This window comes from Panthera tigris, chromosome E1, assembly GCF_018350195.1.
Source record: "Panthera tigris isolate Pti1 chromosome E1, P.tigris_Pti1_mat1.1, whole genome shotgun sequence".
NCBI classification, from domain to species: Eukaryota; Metazoa; Chordata; class Mammalia; order Carnivora; family Felidae; genus Panthera; species Panthera tigris.
In genome coordinates, this window is record NC_056673.1 from 47469461 (window position 1) to 47487012 (window position 17552).

The following is a 17552-nucleotide window of genomic DNA, read 5'->3' on the forward strand; positions in this document are numbered from 1 at the left end:
CAGAAGTAAATTAGGTGGAAGGTTAAAGTTTATAAATTTATCATCAGTTTATTTTCCTAGCCGCACAGAATTCTATCTGCTTTGAACTACGGACCTCGATGCAGGTTCAGTCCTCCTTCTAAACTTGTTTTTATGGCCAGTGTCATGTGGATGCAACGAAGTGTTTCCTAATCCCTCTGAATAAAAGGTCCACCATTATGGTGACCTTTTAAAAAAAAAATTTTTTTTTTTTTTTTAATGTTTATCTACTTTTTGAGAGAGAGATTGACAGAGTGTGAGCAGGGGAGGGGCAGAGAGAGAGAGGAAGACACAGAATCTGAAGCAGGCTCCAGGCTCCGAGCTGTCAGCATGGAGCCTGACGCGGGGCTCGAACCCACGAACCATGAGATCACGACCTGAGCTGAAGTCGGACGCTTAACCGACTGAGCCACCAGGCCCCGCCCGGGGCGGGGGGTGACCTTTTATAACTGCCAGTTATCGAAGACACGTAGAGACAAGACAGTTGGTTTTAATGCCAAGGGAAAAGAAAGAAATCAGATACTTGGGGCATATTTAGTGTCTTCGATTCCACATCTGTTGAGTGTTAATGCTCACCTTTGAGATTAATTAACGTGAGTTCTAATGAAGTATTCTCATTTTTGTCTGTAAAAATTAACCCATGTAGTTGACTAAGCTCTCCTCGATGTGATGGAGCTTTTCCTTTGTTTCCTTGTCCTCGTATTTCATCGTCTTTATGTAGGTTTCAAGACTTAATCAGAGAACTGTCTAATCGTGATCAAAGTGAAACACGGGAACTGGCTGAAATGCCACCACCTCAATCAAGACTTTTGCAATATAGACAAGTTCAGAGCAGGAGCCCGCCAGCAGCCCCGCCTCCCCCGTCCAGCACGGACCACAGTGGCCACTTTTCTAACTTTAATGACAGTAGCAGAGACATCGAAGTAGCCAACAACCCAGCATTTCCGCAGCGCCTGCCGCCCCAGCTCTTCAGCTCGCCGTTCTCATTGCCATCCGAACACCTTGCCCCTCCTCCCTTGAAATACCTGGCGCCTGACGGAGCGTGGACTTTTGCTAACTTACAACAGAGTCACCTAATGGGGCCGGGTTTTCCCTACGGCCTACCTCCCTTGCCTCACAGACCACCGCAAAACCCTTTTGTACAAATACAGAATCATCAACACGCTATTGGTCAAGAGCCATTTCACCCACTGTCATCTCGAACAGTATCTTCTTCTTCGCTCCCTAGCTTAGAAGAGGTAAATGTCTTTCTTTTCCTTTTTTTGCTTTTGGGATTCAAGTTTTGTGGAAAATGCTAGTATTGATTGATTTGATGCGAGCGGTGGACAGATCTTAGTGAATTTAGTAGTCATTAAAGATAATCTTTTCCTGGAATGTATTTTTAATTTCCCCTCTTATGTGCTATTTCAGGCTTTGTAGAATGTCCGTTATTGTTGAAACATGCCCTTAGAGTCTGTTACTGCTGTTTCGGAACATTTCACAGCTGACTGACCTGAGGAGGCCCTTCCTTCAAGCAGCTTTGTTCTGTCTAATCTGGGGCAATGGTTTCCAGTGATTCATCTTTTCACTTAGGTTACGTGTGTCAGTTATGAATTTGTTAATTAAGCTTTCCATAGATGATGGCTTTTGCAGCCAGCGGTGAATTCCTAGCGCTGTGCTGTCTCTTGTCACCCTTCCTGGTGCTTTCGTGGGTGGGGGCGGTTGACCCGTGGCAGTGCTCGTTCCCAGGTGTCACTGGGCTGTGCGTGTAGTACAGGATTGACTCTGCAGTGCTGAACATTTTATGGCAAACTGGGTTTTTATCTTAAGATACTTGGGTGTCTCCAAAAAGAATCTCTGCGGACCTTCACTGATACGAAAATCTTAGTAATTCCGGGTTATGAAACTTACAAAATGGTACCATTGGTGTAGACTATAAAAACGTTGTCTAGCTGTTCTCTTTAAGCTTGTGGGGATTAAAGGTAAGAATTTATAAAGCTGGTTGTGGTCATTATCAATCACAGATGTCTTTTTATTAAAACAGGATAAACATTTCCTATTTTAATATCTGAAAACGTATTTTTTTTGACAATAGCTTCATTTTGGCAGTTCCTCAGTGATTTTCTTTCATTTTTTTTTAATGTTTATTTTTGAGAGAGAGACAGAGACAGAGACAGAGCGGGAGCAGGGGAGGGGCAGAGAGAGAGGGAGACACAGAATGGGAAGCAGGCTCCAGGCTCCGAGCTGTCAGCACAGAGCCTGACGCAGGGCTCAGACTCAGGAACCGCGAGATCATGACCTGAGCCGAAGTCAGACGCTCAACCGACTGAGCCGCCCAGGCACCCCATCCTTGGTGACTTCTAAGGGCTTTGAAATTAATTCAGATGTTTTGCAAATTTTCTGCTGTATATGCTGATTATAAAGTCCAGTTTCATAGGCATGGTTCTAAATCTTATTTGTAGAGTTTTGGACGTAATTTGTTCAGATCGTTCCAGTATACATTGATTGGCTTGTCTCATATAATTATTGTGATGAAAACAACTTAATTGCTATCTCAGGTTCCTAATATAAATTATAAGCATAAGATGAATTGGTATCTGTATATATGTATTGTGAGGATCTAGAAATTTGGAACCATACCTTTAAAGAGTTGACACATATCTGACATTATTTCAAAATGTAATGGAAAGGCTTAACAACTGTGCAGTAATGTCATTTTCAGTTACGTGATGTTTTATGTACTTACGTATGTATTTCTTTTTTTTTTTTTTTAAGTTTATTTTGGAAGAGAGAGAGAGTGGAGAAGGGTCAGAAAGAGAGGGAGGGAGAGAATCCCAAGCAGGCTCCGTGCTGTCAGCACAGAGCTGGATGTGGGGCTCAAACTCAACGCACCTTGAGATACGACCTGAGCTGAAGTCAGATGCTTAACCGACTGAGCCACCCAGGCACCCCTGTATTTATTTCTGATAAAATTCATATAACAAAAAATTCTCTTTTAATCATTTTTAACTACAATTTAGTAGATTCTAACATATGTACAGTATCATGTAGCCACCCCCACTCTCCGGTTCCAGCACATTGTTGTCACCCTAAGAGACCCCCCCCCCCATAACCATTAAGTAGTTGCTCCCTACTCCCCTCATGCCTCCAGTCTCTAGTAGCTACTAATCTACTTTCTGTCTCCGTGGAGACATTTCATATGAATGGAATCATACTGAATGTGGCCTGGCTTCTTTCTGTTAGTGTAATGTTTTCGAAGTGCATGCACTTTGTAGCATGTGTCAGTATTTCATTCCTTTTTATGGCTGAGTAATATTCCATTGTATGGCTATGCCACAATTTGTTGATTTCTTCCTCAGCTGGTGGACATTTGGGTTGTGTCCTTTTATTTTGCTATTATGCATAATTCTGCCAAACAAGTTTTCGCGTGAAAGCATATTTGTTGTTCTCTTGGTTAGTTATGTACCTGACATTCCTGGGTCATTCTAGTAACTCTAGGTTTGACTTTTTGAGGAGCTGCTAAACTGTTTACCCCAGTGCCTTGTACTATTTTACATTCCCAGTACTGTTGTATGAGGGTTCCAATATCTCCTTTGTTTAAAAAAAAAAAAAAAAAAAAAAAAAAAAATATATATATATATATATATATATATATATATATATATATATATAGCCATTTAGTGGGTATGTAGTGGCATCTCTTTGTAGTTTTGCCATGCATTTCTCTAATGACTAACAATGTTGAGCATCGCTTCATGTGGTTATTGGCCATTTGTGTATCTTCTTTGGTGAAATGTCCATTCAGATCCTTTGCCTAGTTTGAAACATGGTTGGTTACCCTTTTGTTGTGGAGCTGTAAGAGTTTTTAAATATATTCTGGGGGGTCCTTGGGTGGCTCAGTCAGTTTAGCGTCCAGCTCTTCATTTCAGCTCAGGTCATGATCTCACAGTTCATGGGATTGAGCCCTGGGTCAGGCTCTACTCTGACAGGGTAGGGCCTGCTTGGGATTCTCTCTTTCCCTCTCTCTCTGCCCCTCCCCCACTTGTGCCCTCTCTGTCTCTCTCTCTCAAAATAAATAAACTTTAAAAAAGTGTTTACATATATTCTGGATACTAGATTCCTATCACATATATGATTTACCATATTTTCTCCTGTGTCTTTTTACTTTAATAGTATCTTTGATGCGTGAAATTGGAATTTCTATTTAATTTGGAAAAAGTCTGATTTTTCTGTTCTTTGTTGTTGTTGTTCCTGTTACCGTGCTTTTGATGTCCTACCTAAGAAACTGTTGTCTAATCCAAAGTCATGGAGATTTGTATCTACTTATCCTAGTTTAAGAGGTTTAGTTTTTACATTGAGTTCTTTGATCCATTTTGAGTTAATTTTTGTGTATTACATGCAGCGATGTCAAATTCATTATTTTGCATGTGGTTATCCAGTGTTCTCAGTACCATTTGTTGAAAAGACTTCTTTCTCCATTGAATGGTCTTGGCAACCTTGTCAAAGATCAATTGACCATAGATGTATGGGATTACTTGTAGGCTTTCAATTCTATTCATTACGGTCTATGTCTCTACCACACTGTCTTGTATACACTGTATCTTTGTAGTGAGTTTTGTACTTTTTCTTTTTCAAGATTGTTTTGGCTCCTCTAGGTCTCTGAATTTCCATATGAAATTTAGGATCAGTTTGTCAATTTCTGCAAAAAAAAAAAAATGTCAGCTGGGATTTTAAAAGGGATTGCTTTAAATCAGATTAATTTGGGTATTGTTAAGTATTGTTATCTTAACAGTATTAAGCCCTCTGGCCCTGAACATGAGAGATCTTTCTTTTTTGTGTAGGTCCTTTGAAATTTTTCTTCAACAGCATTTTGTAGTTTTCCAGGTATAAATCTCACACTTCTTTTGTTGAATTTGTCCTAAAGATATTTTATTCTTTTTCCTGCTGTTGTAAATGGAATTGTTTTCTTAATTCATTTTTGGATTGTTTATTAATAGTGTGTAGAAATACAGTTAGTAATATAGTGATTATATATCTGCAAGTTTACTGAACTCTTAATTGGCTCTAATAGATTTTTTGTGGATACCTTGCGGTTTTTTTATATAGAAGAAAATGCCATCTGCAAATATATTTTTGTTCCTCCTTTCCAATCTGGATGCCTTTTAAAATCTGTGTGTGTGTGTGTGTGTGTGTGTGTGTGTGTGTGTGTGTTTGTTTTGAGAGAGAGGGCGGGGGTGGGGGGAGAAAAGGAGGGAAGAAGCTGGGGAGAGGCGGCAGGGGAGGGGGTGGGGGGGTGGGTAGAAATCCCAAGCAGGCTCTGCACTGTCAGTGCAGAGCCCAGTGTTGGGCTTGAACTCACAAACTGCGAGATCGTGACCCAAGCTGAAACCAAGAGTCTCTCAACCGACAGAGCCACCCGGGTGCCCCTGGATACCTTTTATTTCTTTTTCTTGCCTAATTGCCCTGGCCAGAACCCCTAGTATGACGTTTAAGGTGAATATTTGGCAAATTAGAGAAAAGCAAGTGTATCTAGGGTGAGTTTTTAAAATTTCCTTGTTTTTGATTTCTAATTCCATTCTATTGTGGTTAGAGAATATACTTTGTATGATTTTAACCTGTTAAAATTTACTCAGATTTGTTTTGCCACCTAACATTGGTCTTTTCTGGAGAAATGTTTCAAGTGCACTGGAGAAGAATGAATACTTTGTTCTTGTTGGGTGGAGTGTTAGGTCTATTTGGTTTATATGTTGTTCAAATTTTTGGTTTCCTTTAGATCTCTGTCTAGGTTTTATATCCCTTAGTGAAGGCAGGGTAGTGAATGAAATCTCTCAACTATTAATGTTGAATCTTCTGACTCTTCAGTTTATGCTTCATGCACTTTGGGGCTTTGCTGTTAGGTTTATGTATATTTATAATTGTTATATCTTCTTGACAGATTGACCTTTTCACCATTATATAATGTTCTTTTTCTCTCATAACGGTTGTTGTCTTCAAGTATTTTTTTTTTCTTTTCCCTGATCTTTGTGCAGCCACCACAGCTCTCTCTTCACTACGGTTTGCATGGAATCTCTTTTCTCATCCTTTTGCTTTTTTATTTTGTTGTCATTTGTTTAGTGACTTTTCTGATCAGCTAAAAAATAATTTTGAACTAATTGTAAAATGCTGAATTAATTTTTTAAAGTCTGTGGTTGTGATGTGTCACCTCTGAAGTCTTTATGTTGTTAGCTTAATGGTCAGCTGATCATTGCATGGAGATTTCCTTAAACGCCTGGGACTAAAACCACAGCCCAGTTTTGTCAGAGGCTCAGTTTTTGTGCTTTTGGGCACCCCTTCCGTGCTCAGCCAGGCAGTTGACATCTCTGCCTTAGCCCTCACCTCCTGCTGCCGTACAGCTTCCGGATCAGCCCGCAGTGGCTCCTGAAAGCCCTTATTTCGCAAAGCATCTCATTTCTCAGCCTTGCCTCCAAAGCTTTTGGTTAGTCTGCTGTTTGGTTCAGGTAGCAGTGACTAAAAAACATTCGCCTTCGAATGGTTTTGATATGGCCTTATTATTACTGGTTAAGTTCTGAATTAGACAAGATAAGGCAGGTGTTTTTGTTTGTTTGTTTTTGAGCCACTCTTCCTGGGACTACCAGACAGGTCACAACAAATACTTACAGTTCTTTGAGAACGGGGCCTGTTCTGCTCCCTCTGGTGCTGGTGCTGGTGCTGGAAATGCAGGATCCTGTCTTCGCTGAGCCACCCAGCCCGAGAGAGGAGGGTGTTGGGACTAGATAGAGTAAGTTAAAGTACTGCAGAGCTCACTATTCTTGCTGAATTTTCCCTCCTTTTCTTGATGAAATGCTCCCCTGGTTGCTGTAGGCGTTAGTCCCCCGAATTTCGAGAAAGTTGATGGTGACGGTTTTTGGCAGTATTTTCATTGCGTTTATGGAGCGATGGACTCCACCGTCTTTACTGATACCTCTTGTGATGTTTTTGATTTACCTGCCACATGAGTTCATAACATGTGGAGAGACCAGTGTGCCGAAGGTTTTACCAGCTTCTGTGAAGAGTTATACTTCACTAAATAGTTCCAAATAGCGATTCAGGTACTTTAAATATCCCTAGGTCTTGGAATTTAAATTGTTTGCACCTTCAAGCCCTTCGTGTTTGACAGTACTGTGAAGCTGTTTGTAAGTGCCCTCGATTGTCAGTGGGTCCTTAGAATGAAATTACTCTTGCAGAAACTTTTAGTCACCTTTATCTCGATGCACGAGATTCACTAATGATGACTGTCTTGCGACATGGAAAAAATACCTCGACAAGGAAAATCTTGTTTTTACCGCATTGCAGATTTGACATTTTCAGTGCATTGGGATAATAGTGTTTGTGCATTATGTGGTACAAAATGATTTTTATGTGAATCATCTCATAGAATGAATAGTTTGTGTTTGCCGTTTCTTTCCAGCCTTTTAAAATAGTTTCTTTAACAGTAACAATACAGAAAAATGTCTTGTTTCCTTCCGTACTATGAATTCTTTTATTGTGAGAGACCTGGGTAGATTAATCTTATGTGAGGTGAAAACATCTAGGTGTTAGCTTAACAGTTAACTTGAACAGAGATGGTTTTTCATATTGTTGCATTAGTATTTTCTTTTTTATAATTTTGGTTTCCTTTTGACAAATGAAGTACACCCTCAGCATGGAAAATGTAGCAGTTAGAGAAATTATTTCTAGTTTCACGATACAAAGATAGCTACTGCAACACTTGGCTCTTCATAGCGTTCATAGAGATGAACATGTGGTTTTATAGCATTCTTAAATAGGAACATTTGGTTGATTACTTGTTGGGAAAACTTGAAACCGTCCCCCCGCCCCCACCCCCAGCCCCCCCTCCCCGAATTGCTGTGCTCAGTTATATCACCCCATCAAACCTTTCTTTCCACCAGTCACGGCGCCTAAATGGGATCTTGATCCTATTCTGTAACATTTTTGCTACTTAACACGTTCAGAGTATTCTCATTTAGCTGTTTAAGGCGTAAGTCCATGGGTTTTCCTTACCCTACCTTAAATGTAGCAGAAGCCCTGGCCCTCAGCTGCTGGGATGAGGCCGGGGCACTGTGGTCTGGCCGTGGTGCCAGCACCCTCCTTCCACTTCTAGTTCTTTTTGATGACGGGGCAAGGAGGGGAGCTGATGGCACAGGTGACATCCTTGCCCTGGGCCACATTACGGACCGTTCCTGATTGGAAATAGATCGACCAGCTGCTCCAATTGGATTTTAAATCTCAGGGTAAGCTTGGGATTATGATGTAATTTTTCTCTAAATATTTAGCCAGTTGTCTTCATACTCACGAAATGATTGCATTATCACCATACAGAATAGTAGCTTTCTTCCGAAAATGCTAAATTCTTTACAGCAGCACTGTCTCATGCTTGCATTCCAACGACTGCTGCGGGAGTGGGGAGCAAGGAAGCGTGAAGAGAAACAGTAGAAGTTAATTCTTGGCCTCAGAGCTTCCGAGGGCTCCGTTTCTGGTCATTTTGGCATGATTCGCAATTTTTCACGGGTAATTTTTTCTGTATGAGATTTTCCACTTTGTATGACAACTTTATAATTTAACTTCTGAGTGAGATGCTGTTCTTTGGTGTAAACTTGGATCTGTTTCCAGACTTTCTATTTTTCTCCTCCTCTGTCTGTATAGTTCCTGTACCAGAATTGCACTGTTTTAATTTTTGAGGCCTTTGTAGTATTCTAATTTGATAGTATAAAGTCTTGCTTACTGCTTTTTTTCTCCTTGTAGAGGTCGAGGGAAAAAGTCATTGGGTTTTTCTACTGTAAGTTGAGAATACCTTTGTGAACTCTTCCCCCTCCCACACCGTCCCCCACTCCCAAAGAAAAGCCTTTCTTGTTTGTGTTTTTTTAGTTACATCAAACATATACCTTAAATTGGGAGAAACTTTGTCTTTACCAATATATTAAACCTCTCATTTAGGAACTGGTACGATCTCTTATTGGTGCAAATATTTTAATTCTTCCCCCCCACCCCGCCTCTCTCCCTCCCTTCCTTTTTTATTGTCTGAATGTTCCTCTGTAAAATTCTGTAGCAGCTTTATTACTGGTTAAATTTCCTCTTACGTTGATTTTTCCCTTGTTTTTTTCTGTTATGAATGGGGCCTTCTTTTCCCATTATGTTTTCCAGTTATTTTATCTTGAGAGACAAATCCTCATTCTTCTGAAGTGGGCATAGTTTTACCACGTTAAAAACGTGACCATAGAACCAGCAGTTCTGACACTGGTTAGTGCAGAACAAAGCCTTTGCCATTTAAGATGTATTTCACCGTAAAACAGTTTGATTAAAAGTGCTTATGAGTAACACACGGCAAATTCTTTTTTAAAAGCTCCACTGGAAAAGCCTCAGAATTTGAAGCCGCACGTTCTTGTGTCGCAGCGGTGGTGTCGTGGCGATGGCCTCCCAGGGGGAGTGGGTGCCCGTGAGTCACGCATCTTGAGGGGCTTTCAGCAAAGCAGCACTTGCTGACGGCATCTTAGAGATGCCTCTGTGGTGAAATCTGCTTTGAAATAGGTCTTACGTGTTGGTTTTTGAACAAAGACGCTTTGGACTCATCTGTTAGTTTTCATTTTTCCCTTCAGAGAACTCTAGTTTTGAAGTTAGTTGGTAGTTTTGATTTTAGTCTTGTCTAATTACCCCACGCCCCCAAGTTCCCTTCTTGGATGCAAAGTATTGTACGAGTGTAACTTGAAGAGTATTTTCTTGGCTGCTTGACATGTTCTGCCTGTCCTACTTTAGAAGAGGGTGAGGATAGCTCGTGACTTACGTTGGACAGCCAGGTGGTCTTCGCAGAGGGATGGTTGATGTATGGTATCTAATAAACCATCTGATGCAAATAACGGAGATCGTGATCAACAGATTAATAAATTGCACCTCCGTTCGTGCTCAAAGTGTCAAAGCTAATCATTTAAATGAGGTGTTCTATTTTAATGAAAATTTCTGGCACCATAGTTAATGAGACTTGGAATTTCTAGTAGAGCATTTAGCTCTTCCTTAGTGATTAGATTTGATAGTATAATTATAAATAGAGCCCTAATTAACTTAGTTTCTGACCTTTCCCCCAGTTACTTATTTATACGTATACATGTAAAATGGCTTGGTAACCTCATACATCAGAGGTATACTTTATAAGACAATGGTAATGGTAAGCAGATGATGAATTTTTTACTTACACTGACAACCCATCTTTAACAAATACAAATTTATGTATGAACTTAGTCAATTAGTTTTTCCTGAAATGGCTTTTGAAGTTTTAGTATTCTATTTTGATATTTAGAAAGACAGCCCTTGATTTCTTGGAAAATGAGCGTATGTTTAGCAACATAATGAATATTTATAAACACACAAACATACGTGGAGTCGATACTGAACCTAGAAGTAAGGATCTCTCACAGAGTAAAATGAGCTGTTAAGCAATAAATAATGAAATGATTTTAGACCCGGGGACTCCAAAATGAAACTGGAGAGTCAAACACTGATGGGCTGCTGTCTAAAAGTAAAGGAACAATCTGATTGGCAGGAGACAGATGTGGAAGGAATAGTCTCTTCATGAAAGAAAGTGAGAACTGTGTAAAATAACAGGAAACAAAACATGGTCAGGAAACAAGGGAAGAAAAGCATAGTTGATACTTTTAAACAGCTTAGGGGTCCATAGTGCTGAAGTATAGGTAGAAATACAAAGGGCATTCTCTGTTGGAAATAGCTTTCTTTTGCATAGAGGGATCTTCTTCTGAAATTTATTATCTTCTGAAATTTATAGTTGCAGGCCCTTGTCTTTCAGTGTAAATTTCATAGAAATTTCCCTCTGTGGGAAGAAAAATCTGAAATTTTAAACTCATTGTCCGAAACGCGTTTTATTGTAGTCAGTTAGCATGCTGTATAGGTTTTGAATTTAGATGACTTAAACAGGTTTGTATCATATTTGAATTATTTTAGCAGATACAGCAAATTGTTGATGATTGTTAAAGTTGTTAATGGATTATATTTGGATATTTTAATAAAAAAGAGTTTAAATATATTCTCATTGACAAAGACTTTGATTTATTGAAGCCTCTTTTAAAAAATTGAGAACTTTGGAGGTAGTCGAGGCCTTGAAGATCATTTATTCTCACTCCTCCTTTTTAAAGGAGCCTGAGGCACCAAGATGTTGAGAGACTTGCAGCTTAACACAGTTTTACTAATCAAAGTGGAGCTGAGACTCCGGACTCCCAGCCCTATGCTGTTTCACACTGCTCAGCTCTTTATGCCTCAAGTAAGGTTTCTTCCTGCAAACCAAGAAGTGATGGCAGTTGACAGGAAGTAGATATGGGGGCGGAGATTGGGGGAAACCAAATTATATTCCTGGGACCAAAGAGGTCTTCAGATGTATAAAGTTTTCCTTTTTGGCGGGGAGGCTGGGGGGTTGATGGTTCATTTTAGAATTCTTCATTCTTAAAAGCTGTCTAGTTCCAGCTGCTAAATGTTCGACTGTTCAAATGATTAATGTAGAGATCTCAGATACCAGAAAATTAACTATAAGGAACGTACTTCATTTCTCAATGTTCTTTAAAAATAAAACAAAGATTCTCTGGCACTACCTGTGTTTTAAAGCTGGGAAATTTATTTAATTATGATAATTATGATTCTTCAGAGAGAATGCAAATAGTTAGGAGCTGAGGGCAAACTCCCGTGTAATATTTCTTTCCTACCCAAACTGACATTTTCTCATTGTAAGAGGCTTTGTGGTCTCTAATGGAGCTGGACTGTTTCACATTCAAGAAGAGTAAACGAGAGCCAGATAGATTCAGGGTAGCTCAACATGTCACAGCAGTGAATCTGACATTTCTCTCTTAGATATAATACTGCATTCATTCTAGTATCTCCTCTATTACCTTGTGTTTGGTTGTAGGAAAATAATAATGCTCGGTGGGAAAAACACTATTTGCACATTGCAAGCGCCCCTGCCTGTGAGCTGCTTCAAATGGTATTTTTCTTTATTTAGAACTAAATTCATTTTAATACACTGTGCTACAAAGTCACATTCATTTCAGTATACCCTTCTTTTAAGAAAAACAATAACAAAACCCAGAAATAAATGTACCACGGTTTTGGAAATTAAGGCCAATTCTTATTTACCCATCATTATGATCGAATCTTTTGAACCTAATGTGATGTTAAAGTTATCTTTAAAGTTCTGCCCAAGATCGTGCATTTTATTTTAAAAATAATTGAAATGAGATAAAATATTGTTTCTTATTTCCACTAGCCACATTTCATTTGGACAGCGAAGGTACAGAACATCTCCATCATCACAGAGAGATCTTTGAGGTAGCATTTCTCTAGAGAAAGACTCCTACCCTTTAGCTCTTTGAAATCGTCTTACATTATTTCTTTGATTCTGTTCTACCATCTGTCTTCTGTGTTTCTCTCTTCCTAAAGCTTTTGTTGATAAGTTCTTAGACCTCCTGGATTCTCCAAATCTTTTTTGGTCCTGTCAGATTTTGATATCTTTGTGTATTTTCCTACTTTCTGAAAGATTTTTTTTTTTTATTTTGCCTACAAACCCTTCTGTTGCATTTTAGATTTGAGGCCACAAATACTTAATTTCCAAGAGTTCTTTTATTCTCAAATTTTTCCTTTTTCATAACTGATTATTTTTATTTTTATAAATGTAACACACCCTCCCCCCCCCCCCCCCCCCCCCCCAGGAAACCAGTTGAGGGTTTGTTGTTGTTATCTAATAGGTTTAGTATTTCTGTAGGAACTAAAACAATGTTTTAAATTTTTAAAAATATTTTTAAAACATCATTGTTACCCCCCCTTCCTGTTTGTTTACCTGTGACCAACTTTTATGGTGGAGATTCTTTTTAAATGCCTAGTAACCTGGGACGCCTGGGTGGCTCAGTCGAAGCGGCCGACTTCAGCTCAGGTCACAATCTCGCGGTCCGTGAGTTCGAGCCCCGCGTCGGGCTCTGGGCTGATGGCTCAGAGCCTGGAGCCTGCTTCCGATTCTGTGTCTCCCCCTCTCTCTGCCCCTCCCCTGTTCATGCTCTGTCTCTCTCTGTCTCAAAAATAAATAAAATGTTAAAAAAAAATTAAAAAAAAAAATAAATAAAATAAATGCCTAGTAACCTTCAGTTAAGTGTATCACTAAAAAGCAACTGGGGAGTTTTGTATGTATCCCAGGACTTACTGCCTGGCAGGCTTTTTCCCTGGGGACCTTTTAATGCTTGAATTCCTCTGGTTGTTGGGGGGAATACAGGGAGAGACCAGCTGTTCCCTGCATAGACTTTCATTTAACCCCCCAATTTTATCGCTTCACTTGCCATTGTGGCTGGTGTTGCTGAGGCTTGAGCCTCAGGGCTCAGTCAGCAGGGCTGATTGGTTCCCATCTTAGTTGGTCCTGCAACTCCGTCCTTCTTCCACAGACACCATTCCTCCATTGAGTCTCTCCATATATTCCAGAAATGTGTCCTTTATTGATGACCAGTCATCAGTCTTGATTGTTGTAGATCTTTTATATTCATTTATTATTATTATTTCTGAGGGGTCTCGGGCCAGTTTCCACCACTAACTGGACATCATACCTTTTAAAAAAATACTGTTTTGTAAGTTATCAAGTACTTTTCTATAGCTTACATCACACGAACCCATAGACATTGTTGCAAACTACAGCGTATCCCTCACATTTTTCCTGGCTTGCTAATATTGATTGTTTTCTTCCTTTAAATGTTTATTTATTTATTTTGAGAGAGCATGTGTACCCAAGTAAGGGGGGGAGGGGAGAGAGAGAATATGAGAGAGAATCCCAAGCAGGCTCCGCACCGCCAGCACAGAGCCCAAACTCACGAGCTGTGAGATCATGACCTGAGCCGAAACCAAGAGTCCCATGCTGAACCGACTGAGCCACCCAGGCATCCCAATATTGATTGTTTTCAGGAATACTGAAACAGGGATACTCCTCTCCTCCCTCTTTTCTAGTTTCTTTCTTTCTGGGTTACTCTGTACCTCTCTATGAAACTAATAGCACATTGCTTTAAACAAAAGATGATAACCTTATGAGGAACTAATTTGAAGTAAGTAGTGCCTAAGTAAGAGTGCAAAGTCCAGAATTTCTTCCTCAAATCTTGAGAAAATTAAATAGAAAATACGGTATTCAACTTTCAACATTTTAATTCTTTTGTTAAATATTTATTGACTATCAAAGACCCTGAATTTGTAGTTTCAAAACCTACCAAAGAAGAATTCTTCAGGCCCAGATAGCTTACTATTTGAATTCCTCCAAACATGTTAAAGAAGAAATACCACCAATCTGCACAGTCTTCTCCAGAGAACGGAAGAGAAGGAAATACTTATATATGGCCAGCATTACTTTGATACCAGAACTAGACAAATCCAGTACATATAGGGAAGAACTACAGATATACATATATACAAACATACAAATATATATATATATATGTAACTTAAATTTTTTTTTATTTTTGAGAGAGACAGACAGACCGAGCACAAGCAGGAGAGGAGCAGAGAGAGAGGGAGACAATCCAAAGCAGGCTCCAGACTCTGAGCTGTCAGCACAGAGCCCGATGTGGGGCTTGAACCCATGACCCACAAAATCTTGACCTGGGCTGAAGTCACTGAAGTCAGACACTCAACAGACTGAGCCACCCAGGCATCACTTTACACTTACATTTGTGAACACTGATGCAGATATCCTCAACGAAACTTAAGTGTATTGAATTCAGTATATAAAAAAGAATAATACAGGGGAGCCTGGGTGGCCCAGTCCGTTAAACATCTGACTTCGGCTTAGGTCATGATATATATAGTGGTCTGTGAGTTTAAGCCCCGCGTTGGGCTCTGTGCTGACAGCACAGAGCCTGGAGCCTGCTTCAGATTCTGTGTCTCCCTCTCTGACCCTCCCCCGCTCGCACTCTGTATCTCTCTCTTTCTCAAAAATAAACATTAAAAAAAATTTTTTTAATAAAAAAATAAAAATAAAATAAAAAAGAATAATACAGTATGACCATTTCAGGGCTTATTCCCAGAATGCAAAACTGGTTCAGTATTTGCAAATAAATAAGTATAATCCACCATACTGTCTAAAGCGAAAAATCACATGATTATATCAAGAGATACACCCCCCCCACCCCCACCCCCCCGGAAAAAAAACCGAAAGCCACATACATTTGATGCATAAACGCTCTTAGCAAACTGGAAATTGAAGGGAAATTCCTCAACCTGTTAAAGAGCACCTGTAAAAATCCCACAGCTACCATCATATTTAATGGCAGAGATGAATGCTTTCTCTTTAAAACTAGGAGCAAGAGGGGCGCCTGGGTATCTCAGTTGGTTAAGCATCTGACTTCAGCTCAGGTCATGATCTCATGGTTGGTGAGTTTGGGCCCCCCGTCGGGCTCTGTGCTGACAGCTCAGAGCCTGGAGCCTGCTTCGGATCCTGTGTCCCTGTGTCCTCTCTCTGCCCCTCCCCTGGTCACGCTGTGTCTCTCTTTCAAAAATAAATCAACATCTAAATAAATAAATATAAATAAATAAATAAATAAATAAATACTAGGAACAAGGTAAAATGTTTGCTCTCAACACTCCTATTTAACATTGTACTGGAAATCTTAACCAAAGCAGTAAGGCAAGAAAAAGAAATAAAAGACAAAGGGATTAGAAAGGAAGAAATAAAACTGTCCCTGTTTAAAGATGACATGATTGTCAATGTAGGAAAACCCAAGGAATCTATCCAGAAAACAAACCAACAAAAATCCTGTGACTAACATGAATATAGCAAGGTTACAGGATATACAGCCAACACCCACAAATCGATGTCATTTCTGTATATTAGCAATGTATAATTGGGAACCAAAATGTACAAGCCAATACCATTTACAAATAGCCCAAAGAAAAATGAAATAGGTTTAAAGCTACCAAAACCTGTGTAGGATTCGTATGCTGAAAACTGCAGAACCGCTAAAATGTAATTTGTTTGGTATATAAACCATTTATTTTCAGTTGTCATCAAGATTTCTCTGCCTTTACTCACATTCCTTTCAGGACAGATCCAAAGAAGCAAATCATATTTTCATACATTACCTTCATCCATGTTGTATGAAATAGATGTACCAGTAGGCTTTTTAAAAATAATTGTAAGTTTTTGTTCTTTTTCTGACATCAAGGATCAGTCATATTCACGATGTGACCTGAAATTGAATTTCATATTCCATCTGCACATTCATCTTTGTCAATAGCCGCTTAGGAACCGTTATAAATATGTTACCCAGTACTTGGCACAACTCCCGCTCTGCATGTCAACTGTGTGATTGTTTTTTGAATTTCAGTCGAAAGATACAAATGATACACATCTTTTACAAACCTTAATTGAATATTGCCTCCTTTCATATCACCCTTTCTGTTGGTTTGTGATTTTTAGTTCTCCTCATTTTATTTTAAGATTTTTCAAGTTTATTTATTTTGAGAGAAAGAGAGCCAGCACAGTGGGGGAGGGGCAGAGAGAGAGAATCCCAAGCAGGCTTCACGCTGTCAGCGGGGAGCCCGATACGGGGTTCGAACTCAAGAACCGCAAGCTCAAGACCTGAGCTGAAATCAAGAGTCAGACGCTTAACCGACCGAGCCACCTAGGCACTCCTTGTGCTCTATGTGTCTATTCATTGTAAAAAGGTATTGTTTATACTACCAGTGCGCGTATGTTTATTATTTAATGAAAAAAGGCTTATAGAGTTAATGCCTGAAGTTCATATGAATATCCTTAATGTTCTGTATCCCCAGGGAATTTATTATAACCTGTTCTTTCTGAGCCCATAACAGATGTTAGTTTTTTTTACTCTCATATTCACACGTAAATACTTTAGAATGTGATTTCCCACACATTGTGGCTGTGTTTACTAACCACTCAAGGCATGGTAATACAAAGAAACACTTCATTTTGCTTCTAGGAGCTGATGATCTTCGTAACAAACCTTGATAAAAAAGACATACTGCACACGCTGTTGTGATCAATCATGATCAATGAATGATCAATCATTCATTGCCTAGCCTTAGAGAACATAAAGCAGTTTAGAAAGGTTAGTTATTCTACTCAGCATCGTAATTTAATGACCTAGACAAAGAAATTTCAAATGTGCTGATTAAACTCACAGTTGACAGGATGGCTAATATTCTAGAAAACCAGAATCAAATTCAGAATGATCATTGACACAAGTTGCATTCATTCATTCATTCATTCATTCATAAATATTTGTTTAATTTTGAGAGAGAAAGAAAGAGCACACAGGAGGAGCAGAAAGAGAGGGAGACAGAGAATCCCAGGCCGACTCCATGCTGTCAGCTGGGGCATGAGACCATGACCTGAGCCAAAATCAAGAGTTGGACACTTAACTAAGCCACCCAGGTGCCCCTGAAAAAATTGCTTTTAAGGCAGAGCAAAATTGAAGGTGAATTTCAATATTATACTTACAGACAGAAGAACAATAAAAATATATGAAAAGAATTAACTAGAT

General features: G+C 39.4%; 1 protein-coding gene across 9 annotated transcripts in view; it reads left to right on the forward strand.

Annotated features, from left to right (window-relative positions):
• HELZ (helicase with zinc finger) overlaps positions 1 to 17552 on the forward strand; it is a 157811-nt gene that overhangs the window by 128740 nt on the left and 11519 nt on the right. For all 9 annotated transcript variants that reach the window (XM_042965477.1, XM_042965482.1, XM_042965478.1 and 6 more), the window contains one exon: positions 740 to 1256. In XM_042965477.1, coding sequence (XP_042821411.1) covers positions 740 to 1256 — 517 coding nt within the window. The remainder of the gene's footprint in view (positions 1 to 739; positions 1257 to 17552) is intronic.